Raw genomic sequence first — 27976 nt, 5'->3', positions numbered from 1 at the left:
GGTATAAGACCAAGATTCACTCAAAATTGTACATATGCAATAGGTTCCGTTAGATATTAATAAGTTTGTTGTTTCTTTTGTTTACTTGTAGAAAGTCATTCTTTCCAGGAGATCAGGGACAACCATTTTGGATTCTACTCTGCATTCCTAAATCCCAAATCTCAATAGGCTGAGACTGACATCCTAGAGCCTTGGCCAAGCCTCCCTCCGCCATGGGGGTCCTGACCGGATTATTGCCGGGCATCTTCCTGGCTTTGCTTGCCCTCCCTTCTGAAGGTGGAGTCCTAAAGAAAGTCATTCGGCACAAGAGACAGAGTGCTGTGAACATCTCCCTGCCGGAGGAGAACCAGCCAGTGGTGTTTAACCACGTCTACAACATCAAGCTGCCCGTGGGGTCCCAGTGCTCGGTGGATCTGGAATCAGCCAGTGGGGAGAAAGACCTGGCCCCACCCTCTGAGCCCAGTGGAAGCTTCCAGGAGCACACCGTGGATGGGGAAAATCAGATCGTCTTCACACACCGCATCAACATCCCCCGCCACGCCTGCGGCTGTGCTGCCGCCCCTGATGTGAAGGAGCTGTTGAACCGGCTGGAGGAGCTGGAGGTCCTAGTGTCCTCCTTGCGGGAGCAATGCACCATGGGAGCTGGCTGCTGTCTCCAATCTGCTGAAGGTACGTGTCCCCATCGCTTTAAGATGGGGAAAATGATGAGCATAGCAAGACCCATTCCTTGTTTCCAAAGTGGGTTCCCTGGGAAACTACTCTGTCAAGGTGCTCATTAAAAAGATTTTAAGATTTAAAAAAAAAAAAATGTGGAGAATGTGGCCCTCTCCCCTGCTCCTGAAGGAGTCAGGGTTGCAAATGTTTCTCACGGGAATTGTCAGGCTGCAAAGAATTCTCCTTTTGAAAACCTTATTTCACTCTAAGTATATGCTTCGAAAACTTTGGCTGTGAAATCTACCCAGTCTTTACCCAAAAACCAACGATCATGAAATCCCTGCCCCACAGGGCACACTCTTTGGAAGGCTCTAGCCCCTTCACTGCATTATACAAAGAGGTAAACCAAGGCCGGGGAGGTGGATGGGATTCTCAAGGTCCTGCACTGAGGAGCTGAGTTAGGTCTTAAGAGCACTAGTGCACATCTAAGTGTGCCTCCAAGGTCCAGTGCTGCCCTCGCAGGAATCAGTCTGTGGGAACTGGACATTCATGTCTTGATAGTCACAATCATGTCGGAAGTCCTCCCCAGGGCACCAGACACTGACTTTATTATCTTGTTTGAGCTCCTCAATTCCCCCTTTAAGATAAGGCTTAACATTCCTTCTGCAGACCTAAGGATTAAAGTTCAAAGAAGTTACCCAAATGCCACAGGATGACAGAGAGTGATGAGGGGCAGGCGCCTTGGATACGCCTGCTTCTCCAGAGCCCATGCTCGCCTGTTGCATCTGTCTTCACGTGCATCCCAATTTGTCTGGTTTGGAATTATTGTCTTCATTTTCATCCCCTATCATCAGAAGGGCTACAGAAGATTTGATAACCTCAAATCAGAAGCAAAAATCTCATTTCTGCCACCCGGAAAAAAAAAAACAGTACCATAAAGTTCTTCAATAGTTATTTAAGAGTAGTTATTTAAGTTATTAGTTGTTTAAGAATAGACCTAACCACTAAATAACCACTTGGTAGCATTAACTGAGGAGTGTTGTAGGACATGTTCTAGGAATCTAAAGGAGAATTTTTAGAAGTTTTCATTGGCCATAAGTTACTTTATCTTCCACATGTGTCAATTTTCTGGAAAAATACAGGTGAGAGAGTACAGGGTAAGATTAATGACACAATTGACACAATTGTTTACAGGAGGGCTGGCCAATCAACACTTATAATCTTAAATTCCCCAGTAGTCAAATAAAAGAAAAAGAAACAGGTAAAAATAATTTTGATCATTTATTTTACTTAAATCTATGTAGCCAGAATAACCATTTTTCACCCCAGGAACAAGATAAAAATTAATATTGGATATTTTATTCTTTTATGTTAAATCTTTGAAGTTCGGTGTATGTTTTCTGCTTAAATGCATCTCAATTCAGCTGAGCCACAATTTTTGGTGCTTGGTAGCCACATGGACAGTGGCCACTATATGGGAAAACACACATTACATTCTCATTTTTCAAACCAACATTAAAAAAAAAAATTTCTTCCTTCCTGCTATCAGGAAGGAGTGAACATATAATAATACAACTAGATCTAGATGCAAAAACTAGGAAAGTGAGCTCTGCTTCTTCACTTGGGATAAGCCCAGTGGCTCCTCACATTGCACCAACCAGTATCTAGTTGCAAAGGGCTGTCAGCCCTGAAGCTGCATCCCTCAGGCCCGCCCACCACCTTAGCCTACCGGGGAGCGTAATGGGGAAAAGACAGAGGCACAGGCGTTTTCTGGGGACAGGCCAAATTAAAAAGTGTCCTGACAGAATTAGAAAGCCACTACTTAGCTGCCTCATTTCAGTTTTGGAAAATTCGAAAGTTTTTGTCACATAAGCCCACATATACCAATTTGAATTGACCCCAAAATAGTTCCGGAAAAGCAAACAGAAAAAAATCACAATGAGCATAGAAGTAAGCTCTTAATGTCCTCATCTGACCCTTGTGTGTCCCCAGAAGACATCAGTCCCACTGGGCCTACAAGGACACTGAGCTCCAGAGAATCCAAATCCCTTCCCAAGCATGGCACAGCTATTGAGTTCAAAGTCAGAGTGAAGTTCAGTCCAACAAGAATTTCTCAGGTTTCCTGTATGCCTGACCTTGTCCCAGCACCAGGGAAGCAGCCCTAGGTAATGAACAGCACAAGACAGTGACTCACACTGTCTGGAGTCCCGGGACTCCTTGCAAATGTGATGAAAATTACTGATCCTTTCCCCAGGGGTAGAAATACACACACTTACACACATGCATGCATTACCCTTGCCTACAAGTCTACAATTTCAGGCTGTGGAAATTGGGAATCCCTGCTTCTGTAACTGGATATGAGTCCAGTCTGGTGTTACGCAATAAGCAGCTGGTTTTCAAACCAGATGGAGCCTGAACCATCCTCAGGCTGAATTTGCATCTGGGTTTTAAGGGTACCAGCAGATACTGCTGCTTGGGCACCTCTGAGAGCCTTTGTTCTCTTCATTGCAGGCCGCCTGGACACGAAGCCCTTCTGCAGCGGTCATGGCAATTTCAGCACTGAAGGGTGTGGCTGCATCTGCGAACCTGGATGGAAAGGCCCCAACTGCTCCGAGCCTGAATGCCCGGGCAACTGTAACCTTCGAGGCCAGTGCCTCGACGGACAGTGCAACTGCGATGAGGGCTTCACTGGTGAGGACTGCAGCCAGCTGGCCTGTCCCAGCGATTGCAATGACCAGGGCAGGTGCGTGAACGGGGTCTGCGTCTGCTTCGAAGGCTACGCCGGGGCCGACTGCAGCCAGGAGGTCTGCCCGGTGCCCTGCAGCGAGGAGCACGGGACATGTGTGGACGGCCGGTGCGTGTGCCAGGATGGCTTTGCTGGCGAAGACTGCAACGAGCCTCTGTGTCTCAACAACTGTTACAACCGCGGGCGCTGCGTGGAGAACGAGTGCGTGTGCGACGAGGGCTTCACGGGCGACGACTGCAGCGAGCTCGTCTGTCCCAACGACTGCTTTGACCGCGGTCGCTGCATCAACGGCACCTGCTACTGCGAAGAAGGCTTCACGGGCGAGGACTGTGGCCAACTCACCTGCCCCAACGCCTGCCAGGGCCGCGGCCAGTGCGAGGAGGGGCAGTGCGTGTGTGATGAGGGCTTCGCGGGCGCAGACTGCAGCGAGAAGCGGTGTCCCGCGGACTGTCACCACCGCGGCCGCTGCCTCAATGGCCAGTGCGAGTGCGACGACGGATTCACGGGCCCAGACTGCGGGGAACTCAAATGTCCCAATGGCTGTAGCGGCCATGGCCGCTGCGTCAATGGCCAGTGCGTGTGTGACGAGGGCTACACCGCGGAGGATTGCAGCCAGCAGCGGTGCCCCAGCGACTGTCACGGCCGGGGACGCTGCGTCCAGGGCAAGTGCGTGTGCGAGCAGGGCTTCAAGGGGTACGACTGCAGTGAAATGAGCTGCCCCAATGACTGCCACCAGCATGGCCGCTGTGTGAATGGCATGTGCGTCTGTGACGACGGATACACCGGGGAAGACTGCCGGGACCTTCGCTGCCCCCGGGACTGCAGCAACCGCGGCCGCTGTGTGGACGGGAAGTGCCTGTGCGAGGAGGGCTTCACGGGCCCCGACTGTGCTGAGCTCTCCTGCCCCAGTGACTGCCACGGCCAAGGCCGCTGCGTGAACGGGCAGTGCGTGTGCCACGAGGGCTTCACAGGTAAAGACTGCAAGGAGCTAAGGTGTCCAAGCGACTGCCACGGCCAGGGCCGCTGCGAGGACGGCCAGTGCATTTGTCACCAGGGCTTCACAGGCCCCGACTGTGGACAGCGATCCTGCCCCAATGACTGCAGCGAACGGGGACAGTGTGTCTCTGGGCACTGCATCTGCATCGAGGGCTACACCGGGGAAGACTGCTCAGAAGGTGAGTACCTGTGCCAGTAAGAGTGATAATGGCTGTGATGTTCCTGGTGTGCACTGGAGGACTATTTGTATCAACACACCCAGATTCTATTTATATGTGATATTAATATATTTATATCAAACACTCGTGTGTGGGCTCTGGACATTGAAGACTATGGTGATTCCCTTGGTACAGGGTTACCTGGCTGAAAACGCAAAGGCTCAGAGAGGTTATGTAATTTTCCCAATCACACACACACACACAGCTGGTGTTTGGGTCTGCCTAACTCATGTACACTGAGTTGAACATCTATTGCCAAGCTGAGGTAGATAGAGAGATAGAGATGTCTTTCCTTTCGCTAAGCATTGACCTTCTTTTCTACTTTCCACTGACTTTGAGCTGACAGCAAACAACCCCCCCCCCCAAATTTGGATGAAGTGATAATTCAGCAACATTGAGTAGACAGTAAGATTACATAGAATGAATGGTTTTAAATGTACATTCAGCTAGATTCACTGCTGATCACCTATAAGGTAGGCCTGCCACTTAAATTTCTTTTATTTTTTTAACTGCTTTTATCTTAAGGGCTGTGAGCTCCTTAATGGAGCCCTGTTCTCAGAAATTAGCACAGGGAATGGTACATAGTAACTGCTCAGGAAACACTGGTGGAATCATATGCAAAGACTAATAATGCTCATGTTTAATGAGATCTTTGTACCTCTCTCATTTACCTGTATTGTAATTGTCATGATAGAATCTCTGCTCTTGGCATCTAGGAATAAAGGGCTCCATGTTTAACATGGCCAAAGTATGACAGTCTGGTGGGTAAGGATACAGGCCAGTAGGGAGGCCATGTGAGCCTCAGACCTGATAGGGTTAGCACACTTGAGCAAGCTCAGGTGGCCCTTTCCCAGGCCCACAGCCCGAATCTGAGCTAGGATTCAGGGAGTGGAGAAGTAGACAGGGGCAGGTCATAAGGAGCATTGAAGGCCACACCACTGACCTGGAACTGAGTAGAGGACTACTGGATTTCAGAGATGGGTCCCAACAGGGGGTCCTTCTGCACTTTAGAGAGGGTGGAAGCTGAATTTCAAGGGGAGAGCCTCGGGCCTCTGTGGATTACAGTGGAGGAGGCAGTGGCCCATGGAAGCAAACGTAAAAGGATTTCATAGGTACATTACTCACCCCAGATGTCCTTCCTCACTCCTGCCAGTGTCCCCTCCCAAAGACCTCATTGTGACGGAAGTCACGGAAGAGACTGTCAACCTGGCCTGGGACAATGAGATGCGGGTCACAGAGTACCTCATCATGTACACACCCACCCACGCCGACGGCCTGGAGATGCAGTTCCGCGTGCCTGGGGACCAGACATCCACCACCATCCAGGAGCTGGAGCCTGGTGTGGAGTACTTTATCCGCGTGTTCGCCATCCTGGAAAACAAAAGGAGCATTCCCGTCAGCGCCAGGGTGGCCACCTGTGAGTGAGCAAAGCCCCTCTGGACAGTCCCCCCAGCCTCTCCCCACACAAAGTGCAGGGCCTTCCCCATGAACTACCCTCACTTTGCCCCCTCAGCCCCCCTTTCTCCTTTTGTAGTTATCCCAAGTAAGCCTGGAATCCAGTTGAGTCCATTATCTTCTGTTGTCAACTCCTCATTTCCTACCCGTCTCCCTCCTGGCTCTCCCCAGGTCCTTTCTCCATAGCAGGCACCATGTATCAAGTGTTCACCAGGCATCAGACTTTGTACTAACTCATCCAGCCCATGAGACAGGAGCTGTTGTTAACCCTGTGTACAGATGAGGAAACTGAGACTGAGTGGTTAAGCATGGTTAAGGACCTCATCCCAGATCCCACAGTTGACAAGCGGAAGAGATGGCCTTTGGACCCTGGCAGTCCTCACAAATTTATGTTCTTAGCCACTGTTTTCTTGTGTGTGTGTGTGTGTGTGTGTGTGTATGTGTAAATATTAGGGTTCAAGTTGTTTCTTTAAGAGTCTGGCATCAGCATAATTACCTTCGTACCTGAAAAGCAAGCTGTGGCTAGAAGTTCGCCTTGTCTTGCTCAGTAATAATGGCATTGGCTGCGACTTAATGAACTTGGGCTGCATGCCAAGAAGTGGGCCGGGCAGTCTGCATGGAATATCCAGCTCAGTTCTCAAGGATTCCTAAGGACAGTCATATGTACCTCCTTCTCACAGAAAAGGAAACAGTCACAGAGCATTTTGTGCATCTTGCCCAAGGTCACTGTGTTAGTGGTGGAGCTGAGATTCTGGCACATTCTATCTAACTCCAAATTCTGTCCTTTATTAGGTTTAACCCTATGAAATTGCAAATATTTCATCCTATGATTAGCTGCAATATTAATTTTCATACTACCATACAGTAGACCACATCCTAGAAGACACTTTAAACAGACTCCAGCTGTGGTTATCAGCCCCGGGCGATGGGCAGCCATCACGGGTTGAGAGGCCCCTATCTCACCTCTGCCCATCCTTACGTCTGTTTTTGTGCTGTTCCTTACAGACCTGCCTGCACCTGAGGGCCTGAAATTCAAGTCCATCAAGGAGACATCTGTGGAAGTGGAGTGGGACCCTCTAGACATTGCTTTCGAAACATGGGAGATCATCTTCAGGAATATGGTAAGGGACACAAGGGAGCAGGTCTATTTGACCTCAAGGTTCTGGAATGATTGAAGGATTCTGCAGTTTTACATCTCTTGATTTCCTTAGCTTTGGGTAGAATACCAGGCTCCAATTAGCACTTGGTGTGTTAGCATGTGTATTTTAAGTGATGTTAGTTTTGCCCTGATTTTAATAAGTCAAAAGTATAGTAGTTAAGGCTAAAAGCCTAGACAAATTCAAGTGAAAGTATTTCTAGTTTCCTTCTTGAAAATCTCAACTCAGAGCCAAAGAAAAGAAGAACCAGGCTCTTCCATGCAACATCCCCAGGCATATCTCAGATTACACACCAAAGGCACTGGGGTGGCAGGGAATCCTGTTTCTCAATTTCACCCCAGACTCTGCTACCAGCTAGCCATGTAACCATGGGGCAATCACACAACTTCTCTGATGCCAGCCTTTCCATCTGTCAAAGGTGGCATTGTTTGTGGCTTTAGAATCCCTTTGCCTTGCCCATTCTGTCCTTTGACTTACATGTCAACAGGTGATTTAGGGAGATTGACAAGCAGAAGAAATGAATTGGAGACATCCTTTCTCATCCCTGTATCCTCCGTATATGGATCTGCTGCCTATGTAGATAGGGGAGCCTAACGAGTAGAGGAAAGAGCCAAAGAGGAACGAAAGATACAGCGAAAGACTCACATAAGTGGAGATGTCGGCACCTCCTTTAAGTCTTATCAAGGGGTTCCTCTCTTTCAGAATAAAGAAGATGAGGGAGAAATTACCAAAAGCCTGAGGAGGCCGGAGACCTCCTACCGGCAAACTGGTCTAGCTCCTGGGCAAGAATATGAGATCTCACTGCACATCGTGAAAAACAACACCCGGGGCCCTGGCTTGAAGAGAGTGACCACCACCCGTGAGTATCACCTGTGACCCATGAACAGCTGACTGTGCCTTGTGGAACCTTCTTGTTGATAAAGTACCTCCTACATCTGTATCACTTAGCTTTTGCCGATTAACAAAAGGCACATGTGTGCAGGTGTGTGACCCCTCAGCTGAGGGGTCGGGCTCATTGAGCTGCCCTGGACTGGGCTCATTCATATACTTGTGTAATCTGGGACTGATTGCCCAGAATGGCTTCACCCAGGATGGTGACTTTCTGCTCCATGTGGGCTTAACCTTTGGTTGCTTACCCGGGGCTAGAAACACATAATTTGTGTCAGAGCCCATCTCAAAGCCATGGAACTTAAGGGGTAGGAAAACTTAAAAAATTTAAAATTTCTTAATGAGAGGAGCTTCACTGTCACATTGCAAAGGAGCAGGAAGATAAATAATTGAGGACAAGGAAAACCACTGCCACATTATCTAAGTTAATACTATCACCCAGTCCCATAACAGAGATAGGGCAGATATTCATGCTATTTATTTCAAGAGTAGAAACTAAGGCTTGGAGAAGCTGAATCACTTTAACTAATACTTAATACCATCAGAGCCACAACTTTAATCCAGGGTTTGTTTTAGAACTCTAAACCCATTACCATTTAATAGCCTCTGTTTTGAGCAGAATGTTGAAACCTAAGTCAAATTTCACTCAATCCTAATGTTGTCAGAACTTCTTGGAGTAGAATAGGATTTGGATCACTACTAGATCATTTGGTGGGGGAAAAAAATAACAATAATCTGAATTTGAAGTTGCTCTACCAGGAAGCAAATTTTTAAAAAAGAAGAAAATAATTTTGCATTGCCATTTAGGAAAAGCTCTTACTTTTTTCAAGATAGCATATGTGCCAACTCTTAGGAATTGACTCTTCTTGGCAGGGGGTTGTTGGAAAAGTTAAACTGTTGACTAATGACAAGAAAGAACATCTTGCATTTAAATGTTTGCACATTTTGCTGAGCTCAGAGCCAGTTCCTAGGATCGTCTCCCTCATAAGCAAGTGTGTTCCATCATCCTGACAACATCTCTCTGCGGTAGGTAGGAGGCAGGTACCAACAGGAAGAAATCATTAGATCACCAGAACAGCACAGAAAAGATCAAACAAATGTGCTTATTCACTGTAGAGAAAACACCCTGAAAGTCCAAAAGACATTTCTTTCACCAGTCCTTTTCTTTTTAATCTAAATTTGAGGATCACTGCTTTATTTTCTTCTTATTGAAGAACAAACACCCAACATCTGGAGTTCCATAATAAAGTACATATCAACATCGAAGGTCAGATATTTACCTGTTCATTACGCTGATATACCTGAAGTTTTTCCAGATTTGAAGGACCTTAAACTTTCAGTGCAAAATGTGGTTGGTTCCTTCTCTCTGGCACTTAGATGGAGGTTGTATTATTGCTATTGATATGTGAATATCTTTTAACAGTGTCACAGAAAGGGCGAAAGACGTGGCCTTAGATTTAAATTTTATCTTCACATTCACCACCTTTTGGACAAAATCCATTTCTTTAAGCTTTAGATCCAACATTTAGAAAATGGGTTTTCAGTGTCCTCCTTGTGAGGTCATCCTGAGAATTCAGGTACACATTACAAAGTCCCATGCTTGGAACGCGATTGGCACAGAGCAATGTTAGTTTCTACGAGGAAGCAATCCAAATGTAGGGGGGGATATCAGTGTCCTTGACTGCACCCAAGCTCTGATAAAAGGAGAGCTAAGGGAGGTGGCATGTATGGCCTGGGTGCTTGCTAGAAGCTCTAAGAACTTAGGACAGGCAGCATCACTGTCAATTTGCAGTGTCACAGTCACTGTGCATCCTGCGGGCTCATCACCTGCAGAGTGAGACGGATGCATCAACACCTGGTCTTCAAAACCATTCTGAACTATCCTCATGGGCAGCTATGAATCATTCCTCCTCCTCACTCCTTGCAGAAGACTCACGCCTTCTATTTGATATTTTTTAATCAACCAATACTGAAAACACAGACTGAACAATTTTTATAAAGAAGGCGGGGGGTGGGGGAGAACATTTACTGAATGCTTGAAATGTGCCTGTCTCTACACTGGGGACTCAGAATGGCCAAAGACTCATTCCTGGATGAATGAATATGTGAGTGAATGATCCCATCTAAACTGATTCAAAGAACAGAGAAATCTGCTACTACACGAGGGGAAAAGTGTGATACTGGGAAGATCTCTAAGGGCATAGCAGCCCCTGGGAGGGACCAGGGAGGCTGCCTGCTAGGAGGCGACAGGTAGGTAAGATCTCTAAGGGTGAAAAGGAGAGTTTTAGATAAGCAAGGGCCACCTTAGGGAGGAGACACAGAAGAATGCAGAGGCAGGTGACGCAGCCAGGCTGAGCAGCTAGGCAGGACAGGAGAAGGGTGGGACAGCAGGAAGCCAAGAGGAGGATAGAAAGATAGTCCAGGGCTGAGACAGCGGTGGCTTTTCATCAAAAAACGACTTTCTGTGCACCATGAAGACAGTCCACTGCCACACGCTTCTGCTACATGATATTAACTAAAAGTCATCTACCATCCAGGAAAGATTTGCCCAGTTTGTTAAAAACATCGGAGAAATAGGTCACTTTTGTTCAAAGGACATATCCCCTAAGCATGTTTCCACAACTCTTGAGAAGAGTGATGATGAGGATGATGATCCCAACCAAGGAAGGAGCACTGGTCATGTGACTGCCGCCTGCCAGGCTCTGTGCCAGAACTTCCCAAGCTTTATCCCCTTTTATGAAATGAAAAAAAAAAAAAAAACCCTAGAGGCAGCTAGCATATCTCCACTCATAGCTCATCAGACAGGAAACTGAGGCTCCAGATGAACTCAAGTGGTCCATATCTACCTAGATGCCCACCCCCAGATCTGGTGGGATGCAAAGCCCCTCCTGCTCAGCCCCTGGTACTGGCCTTGATCTCTGAAACTCCTCCTTCTTTCCCTATCACAGGCTTGGATGCCCCCAGCCAGATGGAGGTGAGAGATGTCACCGACACCACAGCTCTGGTCACCTGGTTCAAGCCCCTGGCTGAGATCGATGGCATTGAGCTCTCCTACGGCATCAAAGATGTGCCTGGTGACCGCACCACCATCGACCTCACACATGACGAGAATCAGTACTCCATCGGGAACCTGAAGCCTGACACTGAGTACGAGGTGTCCCTCATCTCCCGCAGGGGTGACATGTCCAGCAACCCGGCCAAAGAGACCTTCACCACAGGTAACAGACCTTCCTCTGTAATGGGTAAGGAAAGGAAAAATGGCAAGATTTCTGTTCCGATCCATGATGGGGTGTCCTCTCAACTCAATTTCCATTAAGAAAAGTACAGAGGGGATTTCCAAAACTTTCTTTTTCCTTTTTCTTTTTGGTATACATAGAAGATGTTGGTTAATCACAGACAAATTTTAAAATAAAATTTAAATAAACATTTTAGAGTTAACATACATTATATAGAAAACATGAACAATAAATAAGCCCCTTGGCTCCTATTATATTAGTTTAAAAGTACCAAAATGTCAGCTGTTTATTCATACATATTTTGTCAGAGCTCAGCATTGTATTAGCTATTAGAAATATAGTGACAAAGTTCAACAAATCAGTTCTGACACTCGTGATCTTATTTGTAAATTTTGGAATTGTTCTTTAAAAATAAAGTCTAAAGCTGGGCGCGATGGCGCACGCCTGTAATCCCAGAGCCTGAGGAGGCTTGAGGCAGGAGGATTATGGGTTCAAAACCAGCAACTCAGTGAGACCCTATCTCTAAATAGGGCTGGGGATGTGGCTCCGTGGTTGAGTGCTCCTGAGTTCAATCCCTAGTACCAAAAAAATAAATAAAGTCTGAGAAAAATGGGAATTATTGAAATATCATGAGTGTCAAGAATGGGAAAAAATTGCCAGATCTGTAGACCTGAGTGTAAGCTATGATCGAGACCCAGGGACTGCGGGCAGCTTTGTCATTTCTCCCCAGGGGCAGGAGTGTTTTGTGTCTCAGCTTGAACCGTCAGACCCCTGCTCTCCTGGTGCCTGGAGTTCCGATGCGCATGCTCCTCCTTCTCCCACACAGGTCTAGATGCTCCCAGGAACCTCCGGCGCGTCTCCCAGACTGACAGCAGCATCACCTTGGAATGGAGGAATGTCAAGGCAGCCATTGACAACTACAGAATTAAGTATGCACCCATCTCTGGTGGGGACCACGCGGAGGTCGACGTTCCCAAGAGTCAACAAACCACAACGAAAACCACACTCACTGGTGAGCTTTGCCTCTCCACAGGGCCCTAGAAGGACAGGCACCTGTTCCTGCATGTCCCCAATGTGCAACCTTCCAGAGAGAAATAAACCCAGGTCCCAGAAAGTCCTCTCCCTTGAACTTCAACAAGTTCGTTTGTACACATCACACTGAGAAATCCATATCCAGGGACCAGTTCAGGATCTTCTTTTTTTTTTTGATCCCAGGAAGCTTTTCCAATTCTAGGTTGAATCTCAATGCTCACATTCTCTCTCAGGTCTGAGGCCGGGAACTGAATATGGAATTGGAGTTTCCGCCGTGAAGCAGGACAAGGAGAGCGATCCAGCAACCATCAATGCGGCCACAGGTGAGGGGCACCTGGGACTCCCACCACCTCTGAGCTGGCGCAGAGCAGACAGGACAGGGCTGATAAGGCAGAAACCTACTTAAAAAGAAGTAGAAGCGCCAAGGAGAAAGGGCCCCCCAGCCGCTAGCCCAGGCGTTTACATTCAAACACTTTGCATGCCCAACCAATGATGTGGACGCTGCTTTTTATACAATAAGGGGATGGAGGGATTTTTTTAAAAGAAAATTTAGAACCAGACATTATAAGAAATCCACCTTTATAAGTTGATAACCAATTCTACTTTTTAATGTCATTCCCTACTTAAAACACATCTGGGGATTTTTCTATTAACCCCTTAACATCAATCAACCTCTTCACAAGCAGAATATAATTGGCAGGATCATAGTTAGATTCAGGACCATCCTGTCACTCCAACAGAAAGTCCCATCCCGAGAATGGCACATGCTACCTTTTATGGCCATAGTCCCTTCCCCCTCCGCCTACCCCTCGGCATTCACTAATCTTCATCTTTAAAATTTTGCCCTTTCAAGAATTCTACATAAATGACATCTTGTATGTATTTGTCTGCTCAGGATACTGTGACAAAAATACCTTGGACTAGGTGGCTTATAAACAGAAGAAACTTAATTCTCAGTCTAGAAGCTAAAAAGTGAAAGATCAAATTGCCAGTAAGTTCAGTGTCCAGTGAAAACCCTCTCTGGCTCATAGAAAGGCCTCTTCACTGTGTGCTCCCATGGGAGAAGAAGCAAGGAATCTCTCTGGAGTCTTTTTTATAAGGCCATGAATCCTGTTCATGAGACCTCCCAGAGGCCCTACATCTAAATACCATCACACTGGGGATCAAATTTCAACATAAGAATTTTGGGGAAGGTGTCACAAATGTATAGTCCATGGCAAAATAGTATGTCACCTTTAACACTGGCTTTTCTCCTTCAGCATAATGCTTTCAAGATTCATCTAAATTGTTTCTAGCATCTGTAGTCCGTCCTTTTAAACACTTTTACCTGAGTGACATTTTGTGGAATGGATATGCCAGGACATTATTTTTAGTCTTCCAAACAAGCCACAAAGTAACATATAACTAGACCCATTTTGCAAACCTAAAAACCGGAAACTCAGAGGGGTGACCATCCTGCAGCCATGCGGTCCTTCTGGGGCTGACCCAGGATTCTAGCCCAAACCAGTTGACTTTCAGCGCCAGAAGCAGCTGTGCCTTGCAGCCTTACGAGTATCCACCTCTCTGCTTTTCTCCCAGAAATTGATGCACCCAGGGACCTTCAGGTTTCTGAAACAACGGACAACAGCCTGACCCTGGTCTGGAGGACACCATTAGCCAAGTTTGACCGCTACCGCCTCAACTATAGCCTCCCCACGGGCCAGGTGGCAGAGGCCCAGCTTCCAAGAAACACCACCTCCTATGTCCTCAGAGGCCTGGAACCAGGCCAGGAATACACCATCCTCCTGACGGCTGAGAAGGGCAGGCACAGGAGCAAGCCCGCACGTGCCACGGCGTCCACCGGTGAGTCCCCTGTGCCTTATAAAGCCCTCTTCTGAGGCTGAGCTTTGCAACCCCTTAGCCAGGTTGTCCTTCCATGAGCAATGGGTTTCCACCGTGAAGCAGGACAAGGAGAGCGACCCAGCAACCATCAATGCAGCCACAGGTGAGGGGCACCTGGGACTCCTACCACCACATGCTGTTTCTTCCATCCAAGAAACCTCTAGGTCCTGCCTCCACAGAGCTGCTCGCTGGTCTATCCCAAGCATTGACTTTCTTATGATCCACTTTTTCAGCAAAGTCTCCTTGCAGGACAAGAGTGGTTTTTAGATATTTTTTTTTCCCCAGGAGGGCTTAGAGTAATGGGGTTTGTGTTTGTCTTTGTTTTCTTTTAAAACTAGATGTTTCACAGAATCTCTTAAATTGTTGATTTCCCTTCTTTAACCCAACAATTAATTTACTTTCCTTTTTTTATTTTTTTTTAAATTTTAAGATGACCGGGATGTTGACAATAATTTGGAGTTATTTTCCCTGACATGTTTTTATTCCAGGTCTTTGGCTTTCCTCTAAGGTTGCCCCTGAAGAGATATACATGGTCCTTTGATCCTCCCGTGGCACCTTCTCATTTTCTCTTTTCTTTTACTCATTTAGAAGTTAACCTGGTCTATCCATGATGACAGCTGAATCCTGGCCCTTTAATGTCCCTTCTAGCCCTTTCAATCCTAATCACTAAACCTGCTGCCCCATTTTCTTAGTGGCTAAGTTGAGGACAATCAGGAAAAAAGATAGTTCTTTCTATGTGATGCCTAACACATGCAATTTTGGCCACTAAGTATTCAACTGTGGGATTTGGCAAGTCAATGGCCTAACTTTCAATTTACTTAGTAAGCATGTATTGAGCACCACCTGCATGCATTGGACTGTGCTGATGCCTGAGGGGCAGTGGGTTACGTCGTCACATTGCTAAGTTGACCCATGTCTCCTGCTCACAGTCCTCAGGGAAGATATGATATTCATAGACCCATCAGGAAAGGGGGAGAAGGAAGGAATCAGGAATAGGTAGTGGAGGTCTCATGACAGAGGTGTTCCCCCGGCTGAGCCTCCATAACCAAAAAAGGGACAGCAATGGGAGCAATTTGGCAATGCCTTAAAACATCTTGATCTTTTGTAAATATGTTCAACTGAATATCAAAGAATTCTCTAGTAACAATCACTTAAGCAAGAGAGAAATTGTTTTCTTCTCTCATAAAACAAATCTGGAGCTAGGTGGTTTGGAGACCACAGAATAGTTTCAAGTTGTCAGGGACTCCACTCCAGCCTCTTCTGTCCCTCCGTTCCAGCATTCTTAGTCCTTGACTCCCATTCTCGATGTCATCTGAATGTCACATTATAGCTGTTGCAATATGTCTATGTGCTGGGCAGCATTACCAATAGAGAACCCAAACTCCAAAATAGGGCTGCCTCTTAGACGAGTCTTTCCAGAAAACTCAACAATCCCCAAAAGCCATTGGCCATTCTTTTTTTTTTTTTTTTTCATGCAGAAGAACTTTATTAGAAGCAAAAGTGAGGTGAAAATAAAGGAAAGTGAGGCTTAAGCCAAAAGCACTCTCAAGAGAGAGAGTGGGCCGTCTCCAAACAGAAAACAACAAAGAAGACAATACTGTCCCCAATTTCATTATTGTTTTATGGTTAATTTGAAAACTGGACTCCTCCTCCAGCAACTTTCACCAATCTGGTGTTTAACTCCTCCTTCACGTGGGATGGTGGAGTTTTTGACCTTAGTTGGTCCTCTCCGAAACTGTCATGGTGGCCATTCTATTTAGGGGGGGTTTCATCTACAAATCAATCCAATGTTAATGTGGGCATTGGGGTCAATCACTGATCAGAAGTTACTTTAGTGTGCCTGTGCTACTAAAGGAGTCTTCCTCCCCAGATAAGTGGAGATACTTTTATTCCTAGCATCATGTCAACATCAATGGACCCTATTAAGAGTTAGTCCCATTAACCCTTTTTTCTTGACATCTCCTTTTGCTTCTGTTTCTTTTTCTACAAATTGCCACATTTTGCTTTCTTGTTTACTTTGGCAGAAGTAATTTAAAGAACACCTGTGACCTTGCCTGCATTTTAATGCTCATTGCTAGCTACTACCTAACAGAGATGGTCTGGGGGGAGCCATGCTTTGGTAGATGGGGAGCCAGTGTGGGCACAGTTGTCCTCTCTGTGCCTCTCTGCACTGACCAGGCCATTGGCCATTCTTACCTCCAAGTGAGAACCAGAAGGGTAGTCTCGTGTCGGAACACGCTGTACACTTAACATCATGGTTGTTTGTAAGAAAAAGAGAGAGATTTGGTAGATAAAGAACATTCTCTGCCAGAGAGTGTAAAGTGAGCCCAGATGGCCAGTCCTCTTAACTCCACAGGGACTGCTTCACTCAGCTGGAGGGTCCTCTGCATGGGGGTAGTTTAATCAAGTATGGGGGAGGGGCAGAAAGAATCAAATCAAAAAAGAAATAAATCTATAGCAGAGATTTGACTATTTCAGCTTGGTATGAGATATCAAGGGATTAAAAATGAATCCAAAATATAAAAGAAGAAATCTTTCTTTGCTCCTCCCCACCCCCCACTCTCAACTTTATCCTGAGTTTGACAAATGCTGTGTCGCAGAGTGATTCCTGTCTCAGCCCTCCCTCGTACTTTTGGGTCACAGCCATGCTCCCGCTGTTCTCCAATGGGGAAGCCCCAACCTCAGCAACCCAGGGAGACAAAAACCTCTCCAGCGAACCCCAGGAGGGATCCCTTATCTGAAGGAGCACCCCGTGTTGACATCCCAAAGCCTCAGCCATTTCATTTCCCACACCACACCTCCTTCGGTCTACTTCAAAGACATCACAGTTTGTGTTCAAAGACAATTCTCCATCACAGGAAAAAATGTGCAAAGTCTTTTTTTATTGGGTCTTCCTCATTGTCTGCAGAACATGTTCCCCCCGTGACTTTCTCCACAGAACAATTTTATTTTATTGAAAGCAGAACAGATGTGTCTTTCTTCTCTTGAGTTCTTTCAAAATCTCTTGCATTCGCTAAGCCAGTGAAATACTATGGCCGCCCTCCATGCTGAGTTCTCAGACCACTGAAGCAAGGCAGGCAGATCTGTGCTTTCAGGAGCTCAGCATCTAGACCTCAGCCAGGCGCCAGGGGAACACTCTGCTCCCATCTCCATCTGTACATGCTGTCCTGCTCCCTGAATGCCGCACTGCTCCCAGTTTTCCACACGATGTTCTCCCTTGTCCCATTCAGCTCAGGTGTCCTCCCAAGCAGGGGACTTCCACATTTTTATGCAGTATGGAAACGCAGCCTCCCTGGATCTGTCCCTCCTGCTGCGTTAAGCTTCCCTCCTGACCCTTCTCTGCCTCCTCATTGGTCCGTTAGTCAGTTTAGTATCTATGACTATCTCCACTTGCCAGATTGCAAGGACCGTCCCCTTTACCAATGTTGCACCCCTAGTGCCTTCAACACAACTAAGCATGTGGCATGAGCCTCCTGAGCATTTGGAGAACTCCAGCTGCTCCAGAGTTGGCGTTTCCAAAGAATTCTCTGGTCTTTTTGTTCCACCTCTGCATTAGCAATCAATATCTCCCCTGAGAACTCAGGGGAAGGAAAAGGAAGTCATTCCCCCAAGTCTTTAATTCACCTAAATCTGGATTTATAAAAAGAAGAAAGGAAAGGAAAGGAAGGGAGCGGAGGAAGAAAGAGAGTCTTCCTGTTGGCATGGAAGAAAATCAGTGTGCCAAGCATTTCTCTCCCTGCCCGACTCCTCTTCTCTTCTCCTCTGCCTTCTGCAATTGTATTCTGATAAAATCAACTAAACCCAGCTTCAGGCCAAGGCCATGGGTGTACTGAGAGCCACCACAGGAGGCAACGGGAGCATCAGGCAGAGATAATAAGTAGAAGCACAGATGAGGAAGCATGTTTCCATAGCAACATGAGACTCAAGAGTGATATTCCCATGATTTATATAAATTTTGGAAGAAGGAAGGTGGAAGTTTGCTTTATCCACAGCTACGGATGCTAGAGACCATTCTACCATTGATATGCCATTTTGATTGTCTCATGAAGCAAACTGAAGTTTATTCAAATATTTATCTTGCCAACATGTGTGTATTTTGTCCATACTCTGAGTCCAGTCTGCTGGTACAGAACAGAAAGACAGCCCCCTCCCCTGAACATGTGATGCAGACTGTCATGAGAAAGACCCAGCATCAAACCAAAATGTGAGAACGTTACTCACCTGCCTTAGAGGGACACGTGGAAGCCACAGGAGGATAGAGGCAGAAACCTATCACACACCTAAGAAGAACAAGCAAAGAGCCCAGAGAGATTTTAGAAGAGGCCATGAACGTTCAAAAAGGAAAAGGAGCTGGGCATGTGCAGAAGGACCAATGGCATTTCCAACAGAGAGCAGCATCTGAAAGGCTCAGAGCACAAGAAACTGCACCCCCATGAGACACAGCTGTAAGGTCCTGCTGTGTGTTGGAGCTGGAGAGTAGCAGGGTTCAAGGGTGGAGAGGTCATCAAGGACATCTGTAGAGGGCCCAGAAAATTATGCTAAGGGCTTAGACTCTGTTCTTGATAGATACAGAGACTCACCAACAAGTTTTTAGGCAGCCCAGACTTTACCCAGACTTTTCATTTTAATTAACTCTGCATGAAAAATTACTCAATTGTATGACTAGATGAAACAGGATGTGGGGGGTTGTTGTATAAAAGTATTGGTGCCATTTCATCTACCTTTGGGGTCCTCAGACTTAGATGCAATTATCCTATGGGAGAATTGCTCTTTATCTCATAAGTGAACAATGAAGCGGTGTCTCCTCAAGTCAGCACTAGGTCATTGCCATCTTCAGGATGGTGGGAATCGAAAGATTTGAAATTGACACTGCCAGAAATTCCTCAGGGCCAGCTGCTCAACCCACCCCGAGCACAGACATGAGATTTGGAAATTCTGATTTCCCAGGCCCACTGACATTGTTCAGAGGGTAGATTCCAACGCACAGCTGTAAGAAAAAGACAACAGCCTTTTCATCAAGAAATGCCAAGAAAGTCAGTGCGGAACTGTTCAATGGAAACACTTGGCTTCTGGGGGCAGGAAGCCCACGGGGTGTCATGAGCTGTGGAAATGTGGACTCAGCACTAATGGGAAGCCTCGTGGTGGCCACCTAAACTCCATCCGCTCTGCTTTCATTCATGGTGTCCCCTCCGTTCATAACTCCCGTTCCTGTCTCCTTCATTTCTCTATTAATCTTACTCACAGAGCTGCACCTTTGACTTCTCTGACTGGCATTTGTTTAGTAGAGGGTTCTGGGCAGATGCCAGCAGCACCCGCTACTAATGTGACCACACACTCCTCTCAAGTGACTGATGTCACTTGCCAACTGCCACCCAAGCCAGCAGGCCAGATGTGACCCCTCAGGTCATGTTTTGTGTACCTACGTGCTGGGTCAAAGTAAATTCTAAAAATGAAGAAAGCTGAAGGATTATAAGTTGTGCCAATAGGAAACAATGAAGAATGTTCCCCAGAATTTGGAAAAGTCTGAGTTAAACCAGTGCTCCTTCTCAGTTACCCTACCCTCAAAAATGGAGAAATAGCCAAAAATTTTGGCAGAAGATCATCATCACCATGACTATTGCTATTTACTGTTGGACATGGAATTATATGAAAAGGAAGTGGGGGTCGAGTTCTGAAAGCATCAGTGACCTACACGAGTGCTCTTTCAAAGCGATGAGGGGATTCTCATCAGGAAGAGACATTTTCTGCTGTCTGTCTGCTCTTCCTTTTCCATCCGTCTTTACTCTAACAGCTTAACATGGGATCTGTGATCACCTCCTCCCTCCCCCAGGTAGGGACCTCTCCCCACATCCTTTGTAATCTGGAATCTGAAATTTTTATGATGGGTAAAAAAAATAATGTTTTATGTCATGTTAGAGATTAGGCTTAAAATACAGATTCCTGGAGAGGAAAGATGGTGTCTTCGTTCACTCAAAAATATAAATTGTCAATGTCAGATAAGTTTCTGGCAATGATGTTGAAAAGCAGGAAAACAAAAAAGAGGAGAGCCAGCCAAGAAGGGGAGTCTAAGAGCCACAAGATCGAGTTTATTGTTGCTTAGATTTGTTTTTGTCCTGCATCTCTTTATGCATGAGGACTGCTGGAATATTTGAGGGCAGCATGCTCCTGAGGTTAGTTATGATTAAATCCCAAGGTCAAGGATAAAATCCTATCTGCAGGTATCATTCCTGGTCTCACAAGGGCCTGTGTGCTTAAGGGTAGCAGATTCTCCTTTCTTTCCCCAAATATAGACACATCAGCTTGAGTTTGGGGTCCTTTCCTTCTCATGGAGACAGTGTCTAGGCAATTGTGAACCGTTATAAAGCCTTGGGCATGAGCACCAGGATATGAATTTGGGTTAAACGAGGTATCCATGGACTGTAGTTCAAGATCAGGTATCACACATGTTTTCTGTACACAGCCAGATGGTAAATATTTCAGATTTTTCAAGCCAGACAATTTGTCGCAACTGCTCCACTGTGCCGTTGTCGCCCAAAAACAGCCATCGTGCATGTTTAAGGGAACAATCGTGACTTTGTTCCAGTGGAACTTAGTTTACAACACCGAAATTTGAATTTCATTTGATTTTCATGCATCAGGAAATATCATTCCAGTTTGGAATTTTTTGTCAACCATTCAAAAATGTAAAAACTGATGTCACTTGCCAACTGCCACAGGGGCCGGCAGGCCAGATGTGGCCCCTCAGGTCGTGGTTTGTGTGCCTATCTGCTGGGTCAAAGTAAATTCTAAACAAAGAAGAAAGCTGAAGGGTTATAAGCCTTGCCAATAGGAAACAATGAAGAATGTTTTCCAGAATTTGGAAAAGTCTGAATTAAACAGATTCTAGAAAAGATATGTTTTCCCCTCTGAAAGGATGTCCTTGTTCAAATTGTATGCTAATGTTTTCAAATTAAAAGAATACTGTCGTGAACATATAGGGCTCATTTGAAATTAGCCATGTGAGGTATAAGTACATAAACTGTTCTTTTGAGTGAGTAAATCCAGCTCCTATTCTCTTGTTTACAGTATCCCTTTCCAGAAAAATCTGTTCTTCCTAGGTCTGGTAGAGTCTCTTTAAGCTCAGCCTCAGGCCCATGACCCCTCTTAAGGCACACTCAGACAAGTGGGCTTTTGCTGCAGTTCCGTGTCAGATGAATAAAGAGGCTGCAGACCGTTTTAATTGAGCTCAGTAAGTTTCATTTCTCCCAAGGCCTCAGTCTTTCTTTCTGTCCCATAAGGGACCCCTTTTCAAAGGTGTGTCACCTTTCTCAGGTCAGTCTTACTAGTACAGTGTTCATTTACCTCTTGTCCTTACTGAGTAAACTGGTTTGAACCCTAGAAACTGGCAAGATTCCAATATGAACTCCAGCAGGCCTTCCAGGGGAGATGGAGGCAGCAAAAGGAGGGGGCAGGGTCTAAGAGCAGCCAATTATCTCAAGGTATAGAAGGCTGGACCAAGATCCAAGGACAGCCAAGGGCCACCTTCCTATAATAAGATATATTCTCCAAAGTAATAATGACTCACATAGATGAAAAGTTTCCTAAGTCTTCAGGACACAGGTCAATAGGAAAATACATTTCCCAAACACAAACCCAAATATGCATGCAGGTAAAACAAGCACTGTATGGTTTTTCTCTTGGGGTTTTACTGGGGACAGCATGGCTAAGGGGTTTCCTGAGCAAAATCCTGCCCCTGGACTCCGAGGACTTTGTATCTTTGGCAGCGGGCCTCAGAAGAAAAGCATTTTGAGGAATAATTTAACTGACCCCATCTCTGTTCATTATTCAGAACAAGCCCCTGCACTGGAAAATCTCACGGTGACTGAGGTCGGCTGGGATGGCCTCAAACTCAACTGGACAGCCGCTGACCAGGCCTATGAGCACTTTGTCATTCAGGTGCAGGAAGCCAACAAGGTGGAGGCCGCTCAGAACCTCACGGTGCCAGGCAGCCTCCGGGCTATGGACATCCCTGGCCTCAAGGCCAACACCCCTTACAGAGTGTCCATCTATGGGGTGATCCGGGGCTATAGAACACCCGTGCTCTCTGCTGAGGCCTTCACAGGTACTTCCTACCTTTAACCTACAGCTTCTCTTTCTCCCAACAGGAAACTGCCCCTGGATAATCAGGCAGATAATCTAGCTTTGGAATGGACTCGTTTTGCTGTAGGTTAGAGTGCCATAGAGTCCAACAATGGACAGCAAGGCTCTCAGCACAACTCCAAGGCCATCTTAACCTTCACTCCGCATACCAAACCCTTTTGAAACTGTACAGAACCTATTCTGTGGGACTCACCCTGTGGCCTCAGGAAGGGGACTGACTGCAAGGGAGTTAAAACACTATATGTAAAAGGAAAAGAAGTCATAAATAAGTTAATCCCCACATCTGATGTTTAGGGCCATTCTTTAATAAGAAAACAAATAGTCCCCAACCTCTCCCTCTGCTCTTCTCTTAAAATTTAGAAAGTTGCATGATGCATGTTTATCAAAGTTTTTAAAAGCCTATTCCTGTGTTCAAGATTCCCTGCATCTTGGTGTGTGATTTAAACCAGCTCTTTGTCCTTCTCCAGGAGAATCTCCCAAATTGGGAGAGGTCACGGTGGCCGAGGTGGGCTGGGATGCCCTCAAACTCAACTGGACTGCTCCAGAGGGGGCCTATGAGCACTTTGTCATTCAGGTGCAGGAGGCTGACACGGGAGAGGCAGCCCAGAACCTCACAGTCCCAGGAGGGCTGAGGTCCGTGGACCTGTCTGGGCTCAAGTCAGCCACACGCTATAGCATCATCATCCGCGGGGTCATTGGGGACTTCAGCACAGCCCCTCTCTCTGTTGAAGTCTTGACAGGTATTCTAGACTAATTCACTCATTTGCTCCATCCCCCTGTATCTGCTCAGGAGGAATCAAGGCTCTCAATTGGGTTTAGCCCCTACCATGTTGGGGGAAATACCGGTGAATCATCTCTACTTCCCAAATATCACATCCCTTATTTGGCCGCGTCCTCATTGTAGTCTGGTAGCCAGTCCCATGGAAAATTCCACCTATTCTTCATTTACAAAAGTGAGAGGTTGCTCTTTCCAAAGCAAATTTCAGTCATAATATCTAAGGAGTTGGAAAGCACTACTTGTAAGTGAAAAAAAAAAAAGAAAAGAAAATAGCTCTGAACTCATGCCAAGCACACTCAAGGACACTCCAAAACCCTGTTTGTATGTCCAGAATGGAAGTTGTGAACAATTCGTAAAACCACCTTTCATTCCCAATGGTCGCACAGAAAAACCCCGGCTTTAGTGCCAACAATGAGAGCACGCTCAACACCGCTGTAAATCAAGCATCTGCAATCGACACTAACCAGACAGCTCATCCCAACCTCAGCCAAAATGCCATCTCACCTGGATCCCAGCATGCAATTGCCTTTTTTAGTAACCCAGCAACTTTATGTCCTTATGCAGAGGAGGTTCCAGATCTGGGAAACCTCACAGTGACCGAGATTAGCTGGGATACCCTCAGACTGGACTGGACCACACCCGATGGCATCTATGACCAGTTTATCATTCAGGTCCAAGAGGCTGGTCAGGTGGAAGAAGCTCTTAAACTCATGGTTCCTGGCAGCCTGCACTCAGTGAAGATCCCAGGCCTCAGGGCTGGCACCCCTTACACAGTCACCCTGCATGGGGAGCTCAAGGGCCACACTACTCGACCCCTTGCTGCAGAGGTCACCACAGGTATATGACCCCTTCCAGACCTGTTGCTGGGATAGAAAATTCCGTACCATGTAGCAGGGTATCCTCCTTAAAAGTGGTTGGCAGGCAGCATGAATCTGTAATTCAGGAAGGTTTGCGCTGGAATTCCACCTTCCTGGCTGAATATTCTTGGGTATATCACTTTGCATCTCTGAGCCTTTTCTCATCTTCAAAGCAGAGATCACACCCCTACTTTGGAACACTGTCATGAGCATTAGTGAGTTCATGAATGAACGTGCTTATCAAAGTGCCCATCATGCAGTCAGTATTGAATAGCAAATGGCTAAATGTGTCATAAGCAACAGTTTTATTGAAAAAAATAGCACAAACAGCAGGACCATGGCACAAGGATAAGGGAAGAACTTTCTAGAAAAACCTTATCAATATTGGCTTTAGAGTTACTAATGTCTAGCTCCTAGTCAGATGGCTACAGAATCACTCTAGGGAATGATCTGGTCATCTTCAGTTGAAAGTATCCACATCTGTCTCCTTATCAGATATTCAGGATAAGAATATTTCCAAGAAAGGATAGTACTTTTCGAGTTCTTTGTTTGTTATTCAACTTGGAGAGAGAAAACAGTTCATCTCAATTTTTCCCCTGAAAATAGGATGTTCCATCTATCATAGAAAACTGTGAACTCTTCTTGAGGTTTCTAGAAATAGCTTCAAAAAGTGCTTTGGTCAAATGGGCCAAATCTGTGATAATCAGGTTTTTCTCTAAGCCCATGTCCCTTGTATTTTACTTATGCCACACAAATTAGCTAGTTCAAACAAGTTGTTTTTCTTGCTCTTATATGCCAAATAAACTTGGTCATTGATAGAAACCACACAGGATCTCAAAAATAAAAAGGTGATGTTATCATTTACCTCATTTGGCCAAGTTATTATCCTGTGTTTCCTCAAATACCTTTAAACAAAACAATAGCACAAAAGGTCTTTGAGAAATGTGTGATTGGGTGCAGAATGATCTACCTTCACAGTCTACAAATTTTAGCGATAAAACTTCTTTAGCAAATGAAATCTCCCCAGGAAACCCTCTATATGACAGACAAAGAGCAGTTCTTAGCTGGGAAGGAAGGGGGAGATGCCTGCATCTGTGTTCCAAAGAAGTCCTTCCAGGAAAGTGCCAGGTCTGTGTGGGGGACAGTTTGAAAACAGACCCTCTAACAGGAAGAGTTTGCTCAGACTCTCCTGGCACACTCTTCTGATCCAGGGATACCTGAGAACAAAGCTCCCCGACCTTTGCGGGAGTAGGGGCGGGGGTTGAGATCCCTGCAGATATTTTGCTCCAGAACTTCTGATCCATAGCCACTTTAGTTTTAAGGAGAGAGGCTGAGAAGTTGCATTTAACCCTGAGAACCATCTCATAAAGCAGTGGATTTTTTTTCTATACCCGAATGCAATCTTTTAAAATCAGCAATAATAACGCCATTCAATTTCCTTCCTACATCATATGAAATTAATAGCCGGCCCTGTTCTGCACCATTTACTGAGAAAAAAATAGTCATTTTTAATTGAAAGTAGGCACACACATTTCACAGGAGCACCCCCGTAGTGTGACACAACCATTCTTCACTCAGCAGCAAAAAGCAGGTGGGAGGAGAGAACCAAGCAAGAATCCAGTAGGTAACCTCTGATCCCTGAAAACAGAGGGAAATCCAGGGATGAAACATTGTGCTTATCCAAACTTGAGACAGCACATGCTTTATAAAGCCAGGAAGAGAGTTGGTGGCCAATACTGAGGTGATCCTGATTCCAGGCCTTGAGAGGAAGCAAGTCAGCCCCCCAAATGACTGAGAAGTTCCAAGAAGAAATAATGACCTGTTTTCTTAAGCTGCCACTTGTAGATCATTCACTCTGTGTCAGGTAGGATGTGAAGGGGTTGATTAAAAACTATTATATAATCATCACACAAGCCAATGAAATGGTCCTGTCAGCCTCATTGAAAGGTGAAGAGAGAGGGGCTCAGAGAGAAGCCAGGTGACATGCCCAAGATGACTCAGCCAGCAAATTACAGTGTTGGAATTCCTACCGAGATCTGTCCACCTCCAAAACCTGCACTTTCAACCCCACTTCCCTCAACAGACCCACCTTCTCCATGCTTCTTAGCCCTTAGCAGCTGGCGATGCATGCTCAGGGCTGCCCGGAGGGTTATGCATCTGTACAGACTCCTTGGCTGTCTCAAGGCTGAGCCATGCAGAGGTTCCCCTTTCTGACCATTTTCAACTCCTGCAGAAAGATGCAGCCAGAGTACCAAGTTCAAAGCCCAAGCATCCACAGACCAGGAATCACCCAAACAAAACCCTCCTCTCCTCTTTCTGTCTTTCCTGGAGTTGGGCCGTGGGACTTGTGGCTCCTCATTTTCTGTTTGCAGCACTGACAAATACCTCTCTGTCCTTCTTCAGAGGAGCTCCCTCAGCTGGGAGACTTAGTCGTGACTGAGGTCGGCTGGGATGGCCTCAAACTCAACTGGACAGCCGCTGACCAGACCTATGAGCACTTTGTCATTCAGGTGCAGGAAGCCAACAAGGTGGAGGCCGCTCAGAACCTCACGGTGCCAGGCAGCCTCCGGGCTATGGACATCCCTGGCCTCAAGGCCAACACCCCTTACAGAGTATCCATCTATGGGGTGATCCGGGGCTATAGAACACCGGTGCTCTCTGCCGAGGCCTTCACAGGTACCTTTTCCTCCACTGTTCATGTTTTCTCCCCAGGGTTCTCTGCTTCTTCTCCAAGAAATGGAACAGGGACTCGGCTTCTCTCCATAACTGGATCCTTGCCATGTGTCCTTAGCGGCTGGCCATGCATGCTCAGAGACCTCCCTGTGGGCTGCACCTTTGTCTGGAAGCCTTTGCCGTGGCTGTGATGAACACTGTGGAGGCTGCCCTTTCCAGCCTCCAGCCCCCGGCCTCTCTCCCATACCTTACCTGGCCAGTCCTACAACTACGTCTCCTTTGCATGATGGCTTTTTGTCTCATGGATTAAACCTCATGCTTTTAATTATCCTCTCCAGTGCTGGAATATCACTAGAAGCCCATCTTTTCCAATGGTGAGGAGACACATGTTATTTCTTTTAGAGAGTCTTTTTGTCGCTTGACAATGGTGCTTTACCATCTCCAGACCCTCGAGGGTATGGGTCCTGCAGTTCTTGCATTTAAGAAATGTTTCTTTAAAATGCACTGAACAGAACAAGAGAACTGAATTGCCCTCCTCCAGGCCATTCCCTCAGATACTGAGTCATTGTTACAACATCAAATTAGCCAACAGCTAGACCAAAATGAAAAAAAAAATAAATCATGCAATTATGACTAGCAACCATACCAAAGAGAAAGCCATTCATTAGCAGAAGTACAGTCAGCAGCATTTGAAGTAAGGAATGTCCCAGGCTATGAAAGAGCTGGTACCCTTTCTGCTGTTTGAATCAAGGGTTGCTCCCTGGAGTGCTTGGCCTTTAGAGGGCAAACTCCCACCTCTCTTCACTCTGCTCCAGTTACCAGGCTTCACTGTTTCCCTGGAGGGTGTTAAAGTGAGCGGCCTTCCCACCCACCACCACCATTTTCCATTGCTCATCTTTACGATGTGCCCCAGTTGGTTTGATGCTCATTGAGGCTGCTCTGCCTTGCTTTGCAAATCACTGCCTCCCTTTTTATATAATTATTGCAACTGAACTTGCACAGCAAGCCTGTACATCCTCATTGATTTGAAAGCATAGATCTGCAATTTAGCCTTAGTCATTTCAGTAACCCTTACTGAGGAACACAGGTGACCACTGCATGGACAGTGACCCAGAAATACCTAGAAATTGTGGTGGAGGCTGCCCTGAATTTGCCCGGGACTTTTTAACCTGACATCCACAAATCATTTGTTCCCAGAAGGCAGACAAATCACCCATCTGATCTCTCCTGCAGATCATGTGGTTTGGATTCCATTGATGTTTTTAT

The 27976-nt window shown here is 46.2% G+C and overlaps 1 protein-coding gene across 1 annotated transcript in view; it reads left to right on the top strand.

The window, feature by feature from the left end:
• Tnc (tenascin C) overlaps window positions 1-27976 on the top strand; it is an 85633-nt gene that overhangs the window by 22306 nt on the left and 35351 nt on the right. The window contains exons 2-14 of the mRNA XM_027949423.2: window positions 92-669; window positions 3166-4575; window positions 5768-6031; window positions 7075-7190; window positions 7929-8085; window positions 11063-11332; window positions 12177-12362; window positions 12616-12705; window positions 13961-14224; window positions 22092-22364; window positions 22870-23142; window positions 23745-24017; window positions 26441-26713. Of these exons, the coding sequence (XP_027805224.2) occupies window positions 213-669; window positions 3166-4575; window positions 5768-6031; window positions 7075-7190; window positions 7929-8085; window positions 11063-11332; window positions 12177-12362; window positions 12616-12705; window positions 13961-14224; window positions 22092-22364; window positions 22870-23142; window positions 23745-24017; window positions 26441-26713 (4306 nt within the window). The 5' untranslated portion in view covers window positions 92-212. The remainder of the gene's footprint in view (window positions 1-91; window positions 670-3165; window positions 4576-5767; window positions 6032-7074; window positions 7191-7928; window positions 8086-11062; window positions 11333-12176; window positions 12363-12615; window positions 12706-13960; window positions 14225-22091; window positions 22365-22869; window positions 23143-23744; window positions 24018-26440; window positions 26714-27976) is intronic.

The sequence above is a fragment of the Marmota flaviventris genome, chromosome 13, assembly GCF_047511675.1.
Source record: "Marmota flaviventris isolate mMarFla1 chromosome 13, mMarFla1.hap1, whole genome shotgun sequence".
NCBI classification, from domain to species: Eukaryota; Metazoa; Chordata; class Mammalia; order Rodentia; family Sciuridae; genus Marmota; species Marmota flaviventris.
The sequence above is the reverse complement of the archived record's forward strand: the minus strand, read 5'-3'. Positions and strand labels throughout refer to the sequence as shown.